The sequence below is a fragment of the Callithrix jacchus genome, chromosome 1 (genome assembly GCF_049354715.1).
Source record: "Callithrix jacchus isolate 240 chromosome 1, calJac240_pri, whole genome shotgun sequence".
NCBI lineage: Eukaryota > Metazoa > Chordata > Mammalia > Primates > Cebidae > Callithrix > Callithrix jacchus.
In genome coordinates this window covers 195,559,733-195,581,147 of record NC_133502.1, presented here as the reverse complement: position 1 = coordinate 195,581,147, position 21,415 = coordinate 195,559,733, and the positions used below count along the sequence as shown (strand labels likewise).

General features: G+C 44.3%; 1 protein-coding gene across 1 annotated transcript in view; it reads right to left on the bottom strand.

Moving 5' to 3' along the window:
* Positions 1 to 21,415, bottom strand: part of LOC128928766 (uncharacterized) — a 41,293-nt gene that overhangs the window by 1,798 nt on the left and 18,080 nt on the right. Inside the window, exons 3-9 of the mRNA XM_078346394.1 lie at positions 18,818 to 18,962; positions 16,701 to 16,775; positions 15,002 to 15,294; positions 12,820 to 12,929; positions 11,204 to 11,406; positions 9,376 to 9,503; positions 7,062 to 7,173 (exon numbers count right to left, since the gene is read on the bottom strand). Coding sequence (XP_078202520.1) covers positions 11,326 to 11,406; positions 12,820 to 12,929; positions 15,002 to 15,294; positions 16,701 to 16,775; positions 18,818 to 18,962 — 704 coding nt within the window. The 3' untranslated portion in view covers positions 7,062 to 7,173; positions 9,376 to 9,503; positions 11,204 to 11,325. The remainder of the gene's footprint in view (positions 1 to 7,061; positions 7,174 to 9,375; positions 9,504 to 11,203; positions 11,407 to 12,819; positions 12,930 to 15,001; positions 15,295 to 16,700; positions 16,776 to 18,817; positions 18,963 to 21,415) is intronic.

The window sequence follows — 21,415 nt, the reverse complement described above, 5'->3', positions numbered from 1 at the left end:
AATGATGGGCTGTTTCATTTATATCCTTCAATGGTGACCACTTCTATTAATTTATTTAGACAGGGAGGGTCTAGCTCTGTTGCCCAGGCTGGTAGGCAGAGAAGCAGTCATGCCACTACAGCCTCAAACTTCTAGGCTCAAGTGACCCTCCCATCTCAGCTTCATGAGTAGCTGGGACCAAAGACACGGGCCCTCAAACCTGAGTAATTTTAAAAATATTTTGTTGAGACAAAGTCCCCCTATGTTGCACAGGCTGGTCTTTAACTCCTGGATGAAGTGATCCTCCTAACTCAGCCTCCCAGAGTGTTGAAATTACAGGCATGAGGAGCTGTGCCAGCCCACATTTATTTTTTCAAAAGGATCATTATGAATGCAGATATTCAAAAATATCTGATATATCTCAATTCACTGCAACTATTATCCTTACTAATATACAAAATGTCCCATCTTTGGTTAGAAGGAGTCCCTTCAGATTGGCCCTTCAGACATGTTGAAATCATCCTAATAATCTTTATAGATTCTTTGCTATCCAGAATGATAATATATTCCAGGCTCCGTACACATTTCTGGCCTAGACCTGGAATCAGCACTTTCTCCAGGAAGCCTTGTTTCCTTTCATTGGGCAATGGTATTTTGAGACTACAATCTTGGTGCTAGAGGTAAATAGTATAATTTTAAAACTTAAAAAACTGCCTGGCTCATGTCTGCAATCCTAGCACTTTGGGAGGCTGAGATGGGTAAATCACCTGAGGTCATGACTTTCAGAGCAGCCTGGACAACATGGTAAAACCCCATCTACTAAAAATACAAAATATTAGCCAGGCATCATGGCGGGAGCCTGTAATCCCAGCTATTTGGGAGGCTGAGGCAGGAGAATCACTTGAACCAGGGAGGAGGAGGTTGCGGTGAGGTGAGATTGCGTCATTGCACTCCAGCCTAGGCAAAACCAGCAAAACTCTGTCTCAAAGAAAAAAAAAACAACTTAAAAATAATTAAAAAATTAACAGCTTTATAGAGATGTAATTTACAAACTATAATCTACCCATTTTAAGTGTACAATGATGGTGTGTGTGTGTGTGTGTGAGAGAGAGAGAGAGAGGGAGAGAGAGAGAGAGAGCGAGCGAGAGAGAGACAGGGTTCTCACTCTGATACTAACGCTGGAAGGCAGTGGTGCCATCATGGCCCACAGCAGCCTCAACCTCTTGGGATCAGGTGATCCTCCTGCCTCAGCTCCCTGAGTACCTGAGACTATAGGCTTGTGCCACCACACCTGTTTAAGTGTTTAAATTATTTGTAGAGATGAGTCTCTTTATGTTTCCCAGGCTATTGTTGAACTCCTGGGCTCAAGTGATCTTCTTGCCGTGGCCTCCCAAAGGGTTGGGATTACAGGTGTGAGCCACTGCGGTTGGTCCAAATCAATGATTTTTAGTATATTTACAGAATTATGTAACAATCACCAAAATCTAGTTTAAGAACATTTCATCATCCCAGAAAGAAACTCGTGCCCATCAGAGTCACTTTTCAGTCTCATTCCCAGCCCTAGTCAACCAGTAAGCTGCTTTCTATCTCTATATTAGGCTGTTCTGGACCTTTCATATAAACGAAATCATGCGACGTGTGTTCTTTTGCATCTGGCTTCTTTCACGAAGCATTGCGTTGCTGAGGTTGATCACCGTGGTAGCATGCCTCAGAACTCATTTCTGACTGCTGAATAGTATTCCTTCGTATTCCCCACATTTGAATTCCTTCGTCAGTTGATGGGCATTTGGCTTGTCTCCACTTTTTGGTTCTTGTGAGTGGTGTTGTTGTGAACATTCACCTACAAGTCTTTGTGTGAACATACATTTTCATTGTTCCTGGTTAGATACCTAGAAGTAAAGTTGCTGACTTTTAAGGCAATTTGACTTTATTTTATTTTGTTATTATTTTTGTCCTGAGCCCCTTGCGCCTTCTGCTAGAGAAGGCGATTTTATTTTTAACATTTTGAGAAACTGTCATACTATCTTTCAAAAAAGTGGCTGTACCATTTTACATTCCCACTGGCAGGGTATGAGGGTTCTGTTCTCCGCATCCTCTCCAGCACTTGGTGTTATGCGTCTGCTTGGTTGTAGTTATTCTAGTGGGTGGAAAGAGACACCTCGTTTCAGATTAATTTGCATTTTCCTAGTGACTAGCGATGTTGAACACGTTTTAATGTGCTTATTGGACATTAAAATATTATCTTTGGAGAAATGTTTCTTCATGTTCTTTTCCCATTTTTAAGTTGGATTGTCTTTTAATATTGTGTTGTAAGAGTTCTTCTGGGTATATTGGTTATTAGACATATGATTTATAAATCTTTTCTCCCGTTCTGCGGCTGTCTTCCCCTTTCTTGATTGTATCTTTTGCTGTGCCAAAGGTGTAAATTCAGCTGATGCTCAATTTTTTATTTTCTTGCTTTTTCCCTTTCCTCCTTTTCCAGGTCTCACTAGGTGGCCCTGACTGGTCTTCAACTGCGCTTTTGATGCATCTAAGACATCAGTGCCTTACACAAGATCACAAGAATTTACTCTCATGTTTTATAAAAGTTTCATTGTTTTTAGTTTTACATTTAGGTCTGTGATCTGTTTTCAGTTAATTTTTGTGTATGGTGTTAGGCAGGGACCCAAATTAATTTATTTGTACATGAATATCCAGTTGCTCCACCAGCATTCGTTGAAAAGTCTATTCGTGGTTAAAAACAGTGGTGGGAGGCCAAGGCTGGAGTATTGCTTGAGTCCAGGAGTTTAAGGCTAACATCTGCCTAATTCTCCCCATAATTTCTCCAACATCTGCCTAATTCTTGCCCCACACCCAGCCCTGGGTAACCACCATTCTACTCTCTGCTTCTATGAGTTCAACATTTTTTCTTTTTTCCTTTTTCTTTTTATTTTATTTTTAATGAATCAGTTCCTAAGCAGAGTTCAACTTTTTAAGGATCCACACATGAATGACATCATGCAGTGTTTGTCTTTTGGTGCTCTGCTTATTTCACTTAGCATAATGTCATCCAGCTTCATCCATGTCATCGCAAATGCAACAATTTTTAGGCAGATGTTGAAGAAATTATGGGGAGAATTAGGCAGATGTTAGTCTTAAACTCCTGGACTCAAGCAATACTCCAGCCTTGGCCTCCCAAAGTGCTGGGATGACAGTCATGAACCATTGTTTCCAACCACGAATGGACTTTTCAACGAATGCTGGTGAGGCGACTGGATATTCATGTACAAATAAATTAATTTGGGTCCCTGCCTAACACCACACACAAAAATTAACTGAAAACGGATCACAGACCTAAATGTAAAACTAAAAACAATGAAACTTTTATAAAACATGAGAGTAAATTCTTGTGATCTTGTGTAAGGCACTGATGTCTTAGATGCATCAAAAGCGCAGTTGAAGACCAGTCAGGGCCACCTAGTGAGACCTGGAAAAGGAGGAAAGGAAAAAATGCAAGAAAATAAAAAATTGAGCATCAGCTGAATTTACACCTTTGGCACAGCAAAAGATACAATCAAGAAAGGGGAAGACAGCCGCAGAACGGGAGAAAAGATTTATAAATCATATGTCTAATAACCAATATATCCAGAAGAACTCTTACAACTCAATATTAAAAGACAATCCAACTTAAAAATGGGAAAAGAACATGAAGAAACATTTCTCCAAAGATAATATTTTAATGTCCAATAAGCACATTAAAAAGCGTTCAACATCGCTAGTCACTAGGAAAATGCAAATTAATCTGAAACGAGGTGTCTCTTTCCACCCACTAGAATAACTACAACCAAGCAGACGCATAACACCAAGTGCTGGAGAGGATGCGGAGAACAGAACCCTCATACCCTGCCAGTGGGAATGTAAAATGGTACAGCCACTTTTTTGAAAGATAGTATGACAGTTTCTCAAAATGTTAAAAATAAAATCGCCTTCTCTAGCAGAAGGCGCAAGGGGCTCAGGACAAAAATAATAACAAAATAAAATAAAGTCAAATTGCCTTAAAGTCAGCAACTTTACTTCTAGGTATCTAACCAGGAACAATGAAAATGTATGTTCACACAAAGACTTGTAGGTGAATGTTCACAACAACACCACTCACAAGAACCAAAAAGTGGAGACAAGCCAAATGCCCATCAACTGACGAAGGAATTCAAATGTGGGGAATACGAAGGAATACTATTCAGCAGTCAGAAATGAGTTCTGAGGCATGCTACCACAGTGATCAACCTCAGCAACGCAATGCTTCGTGAAAGAAGCCAGATGCAAAAGAACACATGTCGCATGATTTCGTTTATATGAAAGGTCCAGAACAGCCTAATATAGAGATAGAAAGCAGCTTACTGGTTGACTAGGGCTGGGAATGAGACTGAAAAGTGACTCTGATGGGCACGAGTTTCTTTCTGGGATGATGAAATGTTCTTAAACTAGATTTTGGTGATTGTTACATAATTCTGTAAATATACTAAAAATCATTGATTTGGACCAACCGCAGTGGCTCACACCTGTAATCCCAACCCTTTGGGAGGCCACGGCAAGAAGATCACTTGAGCCCAGGAGTTCAACAATAGCCTGGGAAACATAAAGAGACTCCATCTCTACAAATAATTTAAACACTGAAAGTTAAAGGATGAAAAATATATTCCCCACAAATAGTAACCAAGAGAGAGCTTGGGTTGTTATACTAATATCGGACAAAATAAACTTTATGTCAAAAAAATTGCAAAAGATAAGGATATTACATAATAGAAGGGCCAATTCACCAAGAAAACATAATAATCATAAACATATATGTCATAAACTTCCTAGCCCTAAAATGCATCAAGCAAACTGACAAAATTTAAGGAACAAATACAGTTCTACAAAAACAGTTGGAGACTTTAATATCCCACTTATTTTTTTGAGACAGAGTCTCACTCTGCTGCCCAGGCTGAAGTGTAATGGTGTGATCTTGGCTCACTGCAACCTCTGCCTCCCAGGTTCAAGTGATTCTCCTGCCTCAGCCTCCCAAGTAGCTGGGATTACAGGTGCCTGCCACCATGCCTGGCTATTTTTTTTTATTTTTAGTAGAGATAGGGCTTCGCCTTGTTGGCCAGGCTGGTCTCGACCTCACGACCTCAGGTGATCTGCCCACCTTGGTCTCCCAAAGTGCTAGGATTACAGGCGTGAGTCACTGTGCCCAGCCTGCTGAATTTTTGATACTGGAACTTATTTGTGCATGAGAGCCCTCTTTTGATAAATGTCTTTGTTATTTCTATCATTTCACTAACATTTACCCCAATTGAGATAGATGATCAACTGATGAACCACCTGACTAGTACTGTGTGCACAATATTGTTAATCGAAGTAAATGTAGGTACTCTTTTACCAAATCAAGGTGGAAAGCTACAGAAAAAGAAAAAAAGAAAACAAAACAAAACTTACCCTGACCCTTTCCATCCATTAGTGACATAAACACAGAAAGATCACCAAATGGACCAAATGAAGGAGCCAGACAATCAGACCAAAATGATATAAACACATTTTTCAGAAACACACCAAAGGCACCCAGGTTGAGAAACCTGGGTATTCACGTGCAGAGGACTGAAGTGAGACCCTTACATTGCACAAGAACACAAACCTCAACACAAAACCAACTCAGCACCTAAGTTTAATCCTGAAACTTAACAAGCTCTCAGGAAAAAACACAGGGTGAGTGTCTATTTTGGGAAAACTTGAATCTGTGTACACCAGTTGCAGAAAGGAAAAATTAGGAAGAATATACCCATAAACAAGATAACATTTTCGCCATCTCGCTCGCTTTATTTCCCAATGGGAAACAGAAATCCCTGCTAACAAAAGCAAATATAAACAGGTTAAACAAAGGACAACTTTAAAATATATAAACAAGGAGAAAATGGTGAACCCAAAGAAAAGGCACCCTACAGGTTGGGATAAAATTATAGAAAATCATGTATCCAAAAAGAACTGTCATCTAACATATGCAAGAAACTAAAGGCACTAAGTGAGCATAATGATAAAATAACTAAAACCTCTATTTACCCAAACAACCTGCCACTGGCATAAAAACAGAAAGGCTACCCAAAGGACAGAATGAGGGAGTTCCACATGCCACCCAAATGAATGTACACTGAACATGTTTTTCAACACAAGACAAAAAGACACAATGGGAAAATAATAAATGATTTTGAGCGAACTGGATAACCACATGAAAAACATGGAAATAGGACAAAAATCGATGTCAATTACACTGAAGGCCTAAACTCAATCTTGAAACCATTTACTTCCCTCAGGAAAAAAAGGGTAAGCACACAGTTTAGAAGACTAATCTATGCACATAAGTTGCAAAATATGAAATATAAAAAGAAAAAGAAAGTTAGAAGGAAAAAAACCATAGACAATGCCATGGATTGGCAATCTTTTTCACCGGTTTTAACTGCACACGGAAGTCACCACTAACATGTAAACACGTGGAACTATGGAAAACATCGGATCTTATACTGTGAAAGGAAAACAATGAACAGAAGAGAAGGTGCCTCACAGACTGAAAGAAAACTATTGAAAATCCTGTCTTTGATAGGGGTCGTTATAAAATTTGTGCAAGAAACTAACGCTACCATGCGGGGGGAAACAAAAACAAACACCCAAGCTAAGACTGGGCAAAGGACCTGAACAGACGTGTCTACCAAACACATGTAAAACTGACTCACAGGTAAAAGAAAAGTCTCTCAAAAGCACTAATCCTCACAAGAATATCAAGGAAAACTGCACTGAGATACCACTTCCATCCACACAGAATGATTGTTACATAAAACAGAAATACAAGTTTTAAAAGTAAACAATTAGTACAGGCTTTCAGAAGGGGAAACTCATTCCCATTAGTGGGAATGTCAACGTCTACACACACTATGAAAAACAGCTGGAAGTGCCTCAAACAAAGTAAAAACGCCATTTCATCCAGCCATCATTCCATTCCTACGTGGAAGAGATACCTGCCTTACCCTCCGTACTGCAGTACTCACGATAGCCAAGATAGGGAATACACCTACCTGTTCTTCCATTGATGAAGGGATGAGGAAACTGCAATATACATCCAGAGCAGAATATTCTTCAATCGTAGAAATGGGTGAAATCTCGTCACTTGTGGCCACGTGGAAAAACCTGAGGAACATTATGTTAAATGAAATAAGCCAGGCAGAAAAAGGCATATACTGCATGATCTCATGCACATGGAATCTGAAACGATTTGACCTCACGGAAGCAGAAAGTTCAATAGTGGTTACCAGAGGCTGTGGGGAAGGGGCGCCTAAGCAGGGATTGGTCATGGGTACAAAGTTACACTTAGAAAACAGATCAGTCCTGCCCTTCTCTTCTATAGCAGGGTGACCAGGGTTAATATTGTAGTGAATTTTCCAAATAGCTGAAAAGGATTATGAGTATTATCTCCACAGACAAATAATACCTAAAGGACTTCACAGATGTTAAATATTGTGATTCAATCAATATGCTAGGTGTACCTATATCAAAATGGCCCCTGTATCTTCTAGTTATATACATATACTCTAGGGCAATCTCTTTTTTTAAAAAAAAAAAAAAAGAATACCAATGACGCTAAAATTTACAAGGAACCATGAAACACCCTGAATTTCAAAGCAACCCTGAAAACACAAAGTACATGGAATGCATCACGGTCCTCCATTTGAAATTATATTGAAAAGCCAGTTATCTAAACAATAGATGACTGGCACTAACCGAGAAACCCAGACCAACAGACAGAATGAGGGAGCTCAATCACAAACCCAAATTCCTAGGTGGTGTACACGTTTTGTAAAAGAACACCAAGGCCGGGCACGGTGGCTCAAGCCTGTAATCCCAGCACTTTGGGAGGCCGAGGCGGGTGAATCAAGAGGTCAAGAGATTGAGACCATCCTGGTCAACATGGTGAAACCTCGTCTCTACTAAAAATACAAAAACTTAGCTGGGCATGGTGGCGCGTGCCTCTAATCCCAGCTACTCAGGAGGCTGAGACAGGAGAATTGCCTGAACCCAGGAGGCGGAGGTTGCGGTGAGCTGAGATCACGCCATTGCACTCCAGCCTGGGTAACGAGAGCAAAACTCCGTCTCAAAAAAAAAAAAAAGAACACCGAAAGACACAATGAAGAGGGGGGAATCTGTTTAGTCAATGGATTTGAAAACTGGATATCCCTACGTAAGTAGAATAGGACCCCAATTGTGTAAAAAGACCAAGGATTACCTCAAAATGAATTAGAGACTGATCAACAAAAGTCGAAAGCATCAAACTCTTCCAGTGAGAAGACACATGGTGTAGGTATATTTAGGTCAATGTGGATCTGTGCTCACAGTGTGCCAAAATGAAATAAAAAATACAGGGGGGAAAAACTCATAGGTGATGGGATAGTTTGGTCATGATTCTGTTTTTCCTCATCAGTCACCTACATCAAAGGACAACAAGAAAACAGACACACGTGGGACTGCATCGTACGTTAGAGTTTGTGCCCAAGCAGATTTCTTAAAAAATCCGCCGGGCGCGGTGGCTCAAGCCTGCAATCCCAGCACCTCGTGGATCACGAGGTCAAGAGATCGAGACCATCCTGGTCAACATGGTGAAACCCCGTCTCTACTAAAAATACAAAAAATTAGCTGGGCATGGTGGCACGTGCCTGTAATCCCAGCTACTCAGGAGGCTGAGACAGGAGAATTGCCTGAACCCAGGAGGCGGAGGCTGCGGTGAGCCGAGATCGCGCCATTGCACTCCAGCCTGGGTAACAAGAGCGAAACTCCATCTCAAAAAAAAAAAAAAATTATCCTGAAGTTTACAAGAAAGGTTTCGGCAAACCTACATATGATGAAAGGTTGTCTTCAAAATGTCTAAGCAACAAACACGACTTACCAGCAAAAACACAAAAGAGAAACTAATAACTAAAAAAAATGGGACCAAATAACCTAGACATTTCTGCAAAGAAGAGGTAACGTTGAAAACAAGTTTTAAAAACTTAGATAATATCACAAATCACGAGAAAGACGAAATCAAAACAACACACATGATCTCACTATAATTCATATGGATGTTATCAAAGCAATCAAATACATTAAAAGAGACACAAATGCTGCTGTCAATTTCCACAGACGAACTCATTTGGTCAGAATGTTCATTAGTATACATACTACAGACACCAGTGGGAGCTTCCTCCAAAAGTTTAACCTATAACTACCGCTTCATCTAACAAGTCTACTACTAAGTATACTTTCAGGACAAAAGAAATCAGTCCATGCAAGAGGCATCTGCCATCCTATGTGGACTGCAGCACTACTCACAATTGCCAAGACAAAGAATAAACTTACCTGCTCATCCACAGATGAAGGGTTACCTGGTGTATGTGCACAAACACAATCATCTTCAGCTAGAAAACCGGAATGAAATGTCATCATTTGGAGCCACGCTGTTGAACTTGGAGGACATCATGTATGACCTAAGACAGGCAGAAAAAGAAAAACTAATGTAGAATCCAAAATAAAAGGCTTTATTGCATAGGTCTAGAAAGCACAATAATAGTTACTAAAGGTTGGAGGGAAGGGGCACGAGCAGAGGTGAGAAATAGGCACAAAGTTACACTTAGATGAGAGGAATGAATCGTTCCTTGCTGGTCCACAGCCAAGTGACCAGAGGTTAACACAACAACATCACACCCTTTTCACAAAATCTGGGAGATTCCAAATGTTTCCACCACAAAGAAATTCACAATTGTTTCTGATAAGAGAGGCTCTAAATATCCTAATTTTATCATTCCTCGGTGTCTGCATTAATCAAAATGCCCCACTGTAACTCCCCCCGCCCATTGTATACCTCTACTATATGACCAACCTTTTAAAAACTATGTAAATACGCAATGCTAAAATTCATGTGGCCCATAAAACACACTGAATTTCCAAAGCAATCCTGAGAAATCCAAACTACCTCGGTTGTGTCACACTTCCTAATGTTAAATTTCATTGAAAAGCTAGGGACCCCATTCCACACAGAGCAGTGGAACAGATTAGAGGACCCAGACTGAAACCCTCACCCCTAACACCATCTGATCTTCAACAAAATCCACAAAAATTAGCTTTGGAGAAAGGACTCCCTCCTTTCAATAGATGGCACTGGCATAAATGACTAGCCAGCTGCAGAAGACAAACAGTGGGCCCCGTGTCTCACGGTGTACAGACACAAACTCAAGATGAATGAAAGATGTAAATGCAAGACCTCAAACTACAAAAAGCCTGCAAGAGAACCTAGAAACACCCTTCCTGACAGAGGATTTGGCACAGCGTGGATGTGTCTCAGTCTCCAAAAGCAAGTGCAACTAAAACAATTATTGCCCAGTTGCACCTAATATAAAAAGAGCTGCTGCACAGAAGAAATGACCAACAGAGTGAACAGACGGCCTGCACAACGGGAGAAAATGTTCCCACGCATGCATCTGATGAAGGCTAATCTCCCGGATCTACCTTAAAGATGTTAAGCAAATAAACCAGGAAAACAAAAACTCAACGAAGAAAGGGCAGGGGGCGTGAAAACATGCACCTCAAAAGAAGGCTTACAGCAACCAACAGACATGACAACACTTCTCTGCCTCAGTCAGCATCAGAAAAAGGCAAAGCAAAAGGCCCACGAGATAGTATTTCACACTGGCCAGAATGACGATTAGGACACAGTCCACAAGAACGAATGCAGGAGAGGCAGAGGACAGGGATGCTGCTCTGCTGCTGATGGAAATGCAAACCAGTTCAGACACCATGGAAAGCAACGTGGGGATTTCTCGAATGACTTTCTCCACATCACTAATACTCACAAAAATGTCCATGAAAACCATGCTAAGATTCTGTCTCCTTCCACTCACTATGAATACTACCAAAAACAAAACACAAATTTTGGAAGGCGCCAGCCAGTGTAGACTTACAGAAAGGTAACCTCTTCATCACTATTGGTGGAGACATAAACTAGTATACACACACTGAGAAACAGCAAGAGGTTCCTGAAAAACTTCACGGTACAACTACCATGTCAGCTGGCAGCCCCGCCACTGGTTCCACATTTAAAGCAGCTGAAATCCCTGGGCTGAAGAGAGCTATCTGCCTTCCATGGGTACTGAAGCACTTGCAACTGTGGCCAAAGTATGGAAGAACCTACCTGTCCACCCACAGCTGCAGGGATGAAGAAACTGCGGTACAGATACACCATGGAGTATGTTCCAGCCATAAAGCTCTGGGAAATCCTGCCATCTGCAGCCACATGAAGAAACCTGGAGAACATCAGGTCCAACGAATGAGCCTGGTAGAGAAAGTCCCGTTCCACACGATCTCAGGCATGCAGACTGAAAATATCTTCATCTCCTAGAAGCAGAAAGTTCAATAGGGGTTACTAGAGGTCGCTGGGAAGATGGAGAGGGTCTGGGAAGAAATCAGTAATGGGTAAAAACTTCCCCTCAGATGAGAGCAATCAATTCTGGTCTTCTATTCCACAGCAGGGTGACTGGCCTTAACACAAATATATCATATGTCTCAAAGTAGCTAGAAGAAAATATTCTGAATGTTGTTACCACACAAAAATATCATAACTATACAAGGTGAAGAGCTGCTAAATAACCCAATTTGATCATTACTCAGAATACACATGTATCAAAATCTTCCCTGTACCCTCTAATTATATACATTTATATATGGCAAATGGTGTTTTAAGATATATAAAGAAAACAAGGCCAAAATTTATATGGAAATGTGAAATACCCTGAATTTCCACAGTTACCCTGAGAAACACGAACCATGTGGCATGTATCACATTCCCTGAATTCTAATTAAATGAAAATCCCTAGTTAACCCACCCATATGCTACTGGTAAACACAGAGCAACACAGACCAGTGAGCAAAACGAGGGCGTTTAATAATAAACAGAAATTTATATACAGTGAATATGTTTTTCAAAACACTACCAACTGACACAATGGGGAAGGTTTTCAAAACTAGGTGTCCATATGCAAAAGAATAATACAGGACTCTCATTGTATGAAATACACAATAATCAACTGAAAAGGATTAAAGATTATACACAAAACTTGCAACCATAAAGCTCCTAAAAAGACAACCTCAGTGTGCGGATATTTACTGCACTTGGATGTATGCTCACGATTTGCAAAAACAAAAATACAAGGAAAAGAAAATCGTGGCCAATGGACTGCTTTGGTAGTGATTGAGTTTTTTCTTCATTAGTAACCAACAGCACAGCTAACCAAGAAATCATACACAGGTGGGGCCACGTCACACTGAAGAGTTTGTGTCTAACAAACAACGAACAGAATGAAAAAGTATACTAAAAACTAAGAAACATTTGGGCAAACATTCAGTTGGATAAGGGATTATTTTTGAAAAGGTACAAGCCAGTAACACTACCGGCTGGCCAAAAACAAACAAAAAAAGCAGAAAAATAACCAAACCAAATAACCCGAAGAGATATGTGTGCAGATAAGAAACTCATGCAACTTTTGCAAAAATGTGGTTACCATTACTATGCTGAGAAAAATGAAGACCAATACCACACTCAGACCTTACCTAACTCCAACTAGAATGAACATTACAAACAGATTAAAATATTTAAAAAGACAACTTCTAGTATGAATTTCCACAAAGGGGAACTGTTTGTGGAAACGTAAATTAGTATTAACGCTAATACTTTGGGGGTCCTGCAAAGAATAGAAAAGAAAAATAGCATACCATCTAGCATTCCCACTACTGGGTATACATTCAACCTACCTGTCCATCCACAAAGGGATCAAGAAACTCTTGTATGCATACACTAGGGAATATTCTTCGGCCACCGAAATGATGATTAAACAGTGTCATGTGGAGCAACCCAGATGAACCTGGAAAACATGATGTTAAACATAATGAGCTGGGCCAAGAAAGACAAACACTGAATCTTAAGATGTCTGTCTTAAAGAGGTAGAAAGCACAGTACTGGCTACCAGGGTCTGTCTGGGAGATAGAGGAGGAAGTAGGGATTGGTTATGGAAGCAAAGTTATCTTAACCTTAAAGGAATCAATCTGAGTGTTCTCCTCCTCAGCCTGGTGACTGGAGTTAAGAATATTATATTTTTCAAAAGAACAAGAAAGGAGAATTTTATGTGTTCGCTCCACACAAAAATAATACCTTATGAGGGAACAGAGATCCTAAGTACCCTGATTTGATCATTACCCAATCTACACATGTGAAAATGAACCCCTAATTATGCACCTTTATGTTGTGGGAAAAAAAAGTTAACAGAAATAAATACATATTGCTAAAAATCACAGGGAACCATAAAAGCAATTCATATCTAAAGGAATCCTGAGAAATACAATCAAAGTGAGGACCCACAATCCTCGATATTAAATCACACTGCCAAGCTGCAGTTATGCAGCACATATATGGTACCTGGATAAAAACAATACCTAGAATTGTGGATGAAAATGGGGAGGACAAAACAAGATCAACGCAAATACGGACATAGTCAAGTCAATTTGATAAAGACCACCGCAGTGTGGAAGGCAGAGTCTGCTCAATGAATACCTTTGAGAGAAATGTTATCTGAATGCAGAATAGAGAAACAGGACCCTGATTTTACATGATATATGAAAATCAACCCACCCCGGCAAAAAACAAACCAAAAAAAACCCCCAAAGACCAGAACAAAAGACCATTAACCACAAAATGTTTTTAACTAAAACACAGGTTGAGCATATATTCTGTTGAAGCAAACACCCTGGAAGAAAAACCTCACTGACAATTAAATGCTTTGTCACTGATAAGTATTTTCTTATATGGGTGACCAAAATTACATGCATAAAACGCAAAAATAAACATGGACTACATCAACCTGAAAAGTTTCTGCACGGCAAAGAAACTACTTTCCAAATTTAAAAAGCATCCTATAGATTAGGCAAAAATTTCAGGTAATCATGTAGTTCATGAGTTGTCATCTAAGGTGTACACAAAAAACACTACAAAGTAGCAAAAGAATCTAATATTTCGCAAAGGACCTGAATAGACAATTCTGCGACAGAAAATCGAATAACAGATAAAAGGTCCTCAAAATTAACTATCCAACAAAGTTAATTTACCGTGTGTGGTTTAACTGAAACCCACACACAGATAATCTCACACTTACTGAATAGTCCTAGAAAGTTTTTTAAAAATAGGAGAGGCCAGGCTCGGTGGCTTATGCCAGTAATCCCAGAACTTTTGGGAGTCCAAGGCAGCAGATCATCTGAGGTCAAGAGTTTGAGACCAGGCTGATCAATATTGAGAAACACCATCTTTACTACTGATACAAAAATTAGCCTGGCGCGATGGCGGGCCCCTGTAGTCCCAGCTACTCAGGAGGCTGAGACAGGAAAATTGTTTGAACCCAGGAGCGCAGGTTGCAGTGAGGCCAGATGGCACCACTGCCCTCCAGCAGAGGCAGAGCGAGATTGTCTCCAAAGCAAAAAAAAAAAAGGAACACGGGTATGGTTTTGGAGAAAAGGGAACTCATACACTAAATGAAAATCAGAATAGACATCACGGAAAACAGCTAAATACCTGAAGACTCCTCAAAAAATTGACACTACAAAAGTCACCTGTTCTATTGTGTTTTAGCGAGGTCTCTAGATTTCCAAAGGTCCTGAAACATCAAAATAACCCTGGACCTCAGCTCAGAGGGCCAGGGGCTCGGAGGGTCCCAGATCCCGCGCTTCAACGCGGCCTCTGAGCTAGGCGCTACTATACGCTGGACACGGGTCGCACACCGTTCCCGGCCAGGGTGCTCACGCTGGGGCGGCCAGGACCCCACAACCACCACCACGCAGACTACTGGGGCCCAGATGCCCATAAGGAGTCAGGGCCCAAAAGCGAGCGGCGGGGAAGGACCAGGGAGGCCCGGAGGGTTCCCAATGGAGTCCATGCCCCGCCACTTACCGCGGAAGCCTCGATCCTGCTCCCCCATCACATGGAAGCCACCACAGCTTCTCCGAAGCTCGCCGCTTCTGGACGCCGCCACTTCTGCTCGCTGGACACCTACTCCACTTTTGCCGGCTGGGACCGCGCGATAGCTTCGGCTCGCTGGGAAGCCGACTGCGCTTCTGCTCATTAGGACTACGCCGCCCACTGTGGCCGCCGCTTTTGCTCGCTCCGACCACATGGCCGCCGCTTCCGCTCGCTTCAAAGACGCTGCCGGTTCCGCCGGGGCCCCGCGGAAAGCGCCGTCTCGGCTTCCGTAGAGGCGCGCACACCAATAGCGTCATAGCGACTGGCTGCAGCACCACCCCCTCTTAAAGGGGCCGCGGCTCGGACTGCACAGAAGCAGCTTCGCGTTGCGGCACAGGCTGAGCCTCTGCCCAGCCCCAGCGGTAGACCAAAGGTACCCAGTCTCTCCTCCCGGCTCTAGGGCCCTAGAGGTGGCAGGAGTGGAGCCCTGTGACCCCAGCCCCGAGATCGGCTCCCTTTGCCTGGGGAGCTTCCAGGACCTGCCGCTGCCCTCCTCTGGACCTCAGCTTCACCATCCCCAAAGGAAGCGGCCTGGCCGGAGCTCTGGGGTCCCTCAAGCGCGGCGCCTCAGGATGCAGAGCGGGCTCCCTGATCCCTCTGCAGAGGGGGCCCTTACAACCACGGAAAGCTGGGGGCTGGAGGGACAGTCCAGCGGAGGCCTCCCCAGTCTCCCTGTCCGCATCCCCCCTGTGGGAGCCCGGGGGCCTCATCGGGGCTGCCTGGGTCACCCGGCTCCCCAGGAGGCAGGCAGGGGCCCTGGGGTCCAGCGCCGCCGCACCTCAACTCCATCCTAGGTCAGCGCCCGGAGGGGCCCTGCGGACTGGACCCAGCCCGCCCCTTCCCAGGGAGAGGGACCCGCATCGCATCTGTCTCTGTAGCACCCACGGGAGGGCCGTGCTGGCCTCTCCCGGGGATCTGGGGCGAGGCGGGGGAATCCCAGCCACCTGGCCATCATGCTGAAACCTCGTCTCTACTAAAAATACAAAAATTAACCGGGCGTGGTGGCGCCCGCCTGTAATCCCAGCTGAGGCAGCAGAACCGCTTGAACCCGAGGAGGAGGTTGCAGATCTGGGGTCACTGCAGCCTCCGCCTCCCAGGCTCAAGCAATTCTCCTGCCTCAGCTTCCTGAGTAGCTGGGATTACAGGCACACGCCACCGTGCGTGGCTGTTTGTATTTTTAGTAAAGACAGGGTTTCACCATATTGCCCAGGCTGGTCTCAAACTCCTGACCTTGCTGATCTGCCATCTTGGCCTCCCAAAGTGCTGAGATTACAGGTGTGAGCCACCTTGTCTGGCCGGGTCAGGAGTTCAAGACCAGCCTGACCAACATGCTGAAACCACGTCTCTCCTAAAAATACAAAAATTAGCCAGGCATGATGGCACATGCCTGTGATCCCAGCTACTTGGGAGGCTGAGGCATGAGAATCACTTGAACCCAGGAGGCGGAGGTTGCAGTGAGCCGAGATCGAGCCACTGTATTCCAGCCTGGGCGACAGAGCGCGACTTCATCTCAAAACAAAAGAAAAAACAAAATAATAGTCAAAATGGTAGAGACAGAAAGTAGAATGGTGGTTGCCAGGGCTGGCAGAGGAGGGAACAGGGAGTTTGTATTTAACAAGTAGAGAGGCACCAAAGCACGCTGAGAGTGCCCCAGCCCGGGAGCGAAGCCCGATCAGGCTTGGCTAGGGCTTGCATGGGGGAACACCTGGAGGGACAGGGGGCTGGAGACTTGTGGCTTCTTGCCTCCTTACTGCTTTCCTCCAATTGTCACAACTCTTCCTATCTGCCCCCAACTCTTTGGCCAGCCCTTTTGCGCCTGCCTGCACCCCTGCTCTGGCGTGGGACCTCTCCTCTTTGAAGGCACCAAATTCCATTGAAGCTAAGAGGGGTTCGATCCTGGCTTGGGCTAGGATTGGGGACTGCCCAAGGAGATGGGGGCTGGTTGCTTTTGGCTTCTAACTCTTTTCCCATTTTTCCTGCTTGCCACAAAGCGTTCCAACAGCCCAATGATTCTCTGGCTTTTCCTTTATTGACTTCCACACACTCCTGTGCTCACTCTGTGTCGTGAAGTGTCCCTGAGGAGGACCGTGATAGCAGCCCTTGGGCTTCATAGCAGCCTGAGGGTGCCCCAACATAGAAGCTAAGTGGGGTAGAGCTTTGGTGGGGCTTGGAGAGGGGACTACTTGGGGAGACTGTGGTCTAGAGGCTCTTGGCTTCCCACTCCCGCTTTCTTTTTTTTTTTTTGCTTGTCACAACACTTCCCAACTACTCGCTAACCCTCTGGCATTTCTTTTCCAGCTAACCTGCCCCCCACCCGTGGCCAGGCACCTGCCTATGGGGCTTCATCTATGCAGCCTCTGCAAACCACAGCAGTCTGAAGGTCAGGGTGTGGTCGAGAAATGTTGCTGCAAGGGGGAAAAGCTGGAAGCCTGGTCATTCCAGGTGGTACCCCATCCAAGCATCTGTTAGGCTCAACCCTGCTTAGCTTCTGGGCTGGGGGTCCTCAGTCTACTATGGTGATGGGAGGCTGCTGAAACAAACCCCCATGGAGAAGTTGCAGTTCGAGGTGGGGGCACTGGAGGGAGGAAATGGGAGATTAGGGAGTCAGAGGGCAGTTGGAAATGGTTGCCAAAAGTGAAGGAAAGCAGAAAGTTAGCAGGAGTCCAAAAGTCTCCAGCCACTGGACTCCCAAGGTGGTCCCTCATGCCCTCCTCTGCTCAGCTTGCATGCTGGGGCACCCTCAGGCTGCTATGCCAACTGGAGTCAGCCCAGCTAATTTTTTGTATTTTTAGTAAAGACGGGGTTTCACCATGTTGACCAGGATGGTCTCAATCTCTTGACCTCGTGATCCACCCGCCTCGGCCTCCCGAAGTGCTGGGATTACAGGCTTGAGCCACCGCACCCAGCCTACTTTTGTTTTAATTGGCTTATTTTGTGAGCATAACAACAAACAGAATAATTCAGACAGAAATGGCTCTGGCCGGCATGATCCAGGGATGTGAAGCTCAAGAACAGACACTGCTATGTGCAGTGCCAGAAGCCAGGGCACCAGCGGCGCAGGAAATGTACTGCGGGAGAAAGAACACGAGGACACCTCCACCAGGTGGCAGCCACATGGGCGTATAGATGCTTAAAGTAACAATAAATTTTAAAAAAGAATCACACATGTTATGGACTAAATGTATCCCCCAAAATTCATATGTTGAAGCCTTGAAGCCAGGTGCAGTGGCTCATGCCTATAATCCCAGCACTTTGGGAGGCCAAGGCAGGAGGAGCTCTTGAATCTAGGAGTTCAAGACCAGCCTGGGCAACATGGCCAAACCTTTTCTATACAAAAAAATTTTTTTAAAACCTTAGCCAGTGTGGTGGCACATGCCTGCGGTCCCAGCTACTCAGGAGACTGAGGTAGGAGGATTGCTTGAGCCCAGGAGGTTGAGGCTGCAGTGAGCCATGATCGCATCACTGTACTCCAGCCTGGTCAACACAGTGAGACCCTGTCTCAAAAAAAAAAAAAAAAAAACTAACCTCCAATGTCACAGTGCAGTATATGGAGGGGGGGGCCTTTGGGATACAATTAGGTTAGATGAGGATGGGGCCCCTTCAATGGAATTAGTGGCCTTCTAAGAAGAGGAAGAGACACCATAACTGCCCTCTTCCTCCTCCTCCCCTTCATGCTCCGCCCCCTTCCTCCCACCTTCCTTGTGAGGACCCAGGGGCCATCTGCAAACCCAAGGAGAGAGCCCTTGCCGGACCTGAATCCACAGCCCCTCGAAGCTGGGCTTCCAGCATGCAGAACTGTGAGGGATGAACATGCCTTGTTTAAGCCCCAGTCCATTCAGCAGTATTCCATTCCAGCAGCCCAGGAAAGCTAAGTCTACACAGCAGGAAAATGCTGAAGCCACAAAGGAACCCAGGGGTCTGATTTCCAGAGCTTTCATCATGACTACCCCGTGTTTGCTTTCCTAGAGAGGACTCTAGAAACCTGAACCCGCCCCTCTTCAGCTCCCCACTCCCTGGCAAAGGGCTCCAGCTGCTCTGGATGATGAGGAAGCCGGGCACCTCTGACAAGGTAACTCCTCGTGGGCTGCAGGAAGGGTACCCTCTTTAGCCATCTTGCCACAAGAGTACAATGAACAAAGGAAAACAGACAAATTTATTCCTTATGCATTTGGGGTCGTGCTTACTGCTGTGTCTGATCTCCGTTGGCTGGAGCCAGAACTTACAATCTAAACTAAAACCCAATTGGCTAATAACTTAAAACTTTTCTTTTCTTTTTTTTCTTTTTTTTTGAGATGGAGTTTCGCTGTTACCCAGACTGGAGTGCAATGGCACGATCATGGCTCACTGCAACCTCCGCCTCCTGGGTTCAAGCAATTCTGCCTCGGCCTCCCGAGTAGCTGGGACTACAGGCACGCACCACCATGCCTGGCTAATTTTTGTATTTTTAGTAGAGAAGGGGTTTCACCATGTTAGTCAGGCTGGTCTTGAACTCCTGACCTCACGTGAACCACCAATCTCAGCCTCCCAAAGTACTGGGATTACAGGCGTCAGCCACCATGCCTGGCTAAGTTCCTTTTTTTTTTTTTCTTGAGAGGGAGTTTTACTCTTGTTGCCCAGGCTGGAGTGTAATGGCACAATCTCGGCTCACTACAACCTCTTCCTCCAAGATTCAAGTGATTTTCCTGTCTCAACCTCCTGAGTAGCTGAGATTACAGGCACCCACCACCACACCTGGATAATTTTAGCGTTTTAGTAGAGATGGGGTTTCACCATGTTGGTCAGGCTAGTCTCAAACTCCTGACCTCAGGTGATCCACCCACCTTGACCTCCCAAAATGCTGGGATTACAGGTGTGAGCCACTGTGCCTGGTCAATACTTTTAGTTCTTATTTGTAACTCTCCCTAGGGGTTTTAGCTGGCAGAATTTGAACATTTCTGGGTTGGTGGTGACGATATTAACAAGTACGCTAAAATATATCAACAATTTTTCTGTGTTCGCAGCAAGCTGCTGTAGGCACCACCTCAGAACTTCAGGTGTGGGCCACGATTTTCTGCATGGCCCCAGCAACTCCTGGAATCCATAACCTGACCAGGAACGTCAGAGTGCGTTTGTGATTTTCACAATCATGACCGTGGCAGGAATTGTGTAAAAATGAACATATAGTCATTGGCTTTACGTAACCACTGAGGCCGCTTCACAATGCTGGGCAGGGTCTGGTACCTCTGTAGGCTGGAGTGCTTAGACACACTTAGACAGCTTCAGGGCTCAGACACGCAGTCTGTACTTGCTCACATGGGGATTCATGATACAGTGGCTTAGACATAGAAAGAAAGAACATGGTTTTCTGTGTTATTTCACCAGGAGAAGCACATCCCCACTTGTCTCTTACAACTTTATTTCCAGGATGCCTCCTCTGAGTAGTTCTCAAAATGTCTGAATGTTGAGAGACCCCCACTGTTTTATTTAGTGTGTGTGTGTGTGTGTGTGTGTGTGTGTGTGTGTGTCTGTGTGTGTGAGAGAAAGAGAGAGAGATGGAGTCTTGCTCTGTCACCAGGCTAGAGTGCGGTGACACGATCTTCACCTCCCAGGTTCAAGCGATTCTCCTGCCTCAGCTTCCCGAGTAGCTGGGACTACAGGCATGTGCCACCATGCCCAGCTAATTTTTGTATTTTTAGTAGAGAGGGGTTGGCCAGGATGGTCTTGATCTCTTGACCTTGTGATCTGCCCACCTTGGCCTCCCAAAGTGCTGGGATTACAGGCGTGAGCCACTGCACCTTGCCGAGAGCTGGTCTTAACACAGCTGGCAGTGGTTCACATTAAAATCGGGAGGAAGGTGTTACTGTACGCAGACGATTCTTCTCAAATGTCATAGATTTCTCCCGTACTTGCTTAATTAGTGGTTGAAATGATAGTGATTGCACTTTTTGTTATTTCCATTTCAAATTATAAGTAGAATGATTTTTTAATCAAATTATATAATTATTAAGTCCAAGTGAACAAGATATATGTCCACTGGCTAGTCATCTGTCAGAGTGTCAGGGTCACTGAGGATGTAACAATCATTCATCCTGCCTCTTACTGGCGCTCTGAGGAAGGCACTCCTGCTCTGTAGGGGATAGAAACTGTCCCTTCATAGTCCCATTACGTCATTTTTCCTGCATACAGAGTCTTCCACAGTGGGTCCTAGTCATTTCTCCTGTTTCCCTTCATCTCCTTTCTCCCTTTTCTGAGAGTCTGATTCCATCTAGCACCCCTTCTCTTCCCTGGGAGGCCAGTTCTTCCCAGGTCCAACCTCAGGGCTGCAGTACAGAGTTTCATCCTCTTCCCCTTCCCTTTCTTTTCTCC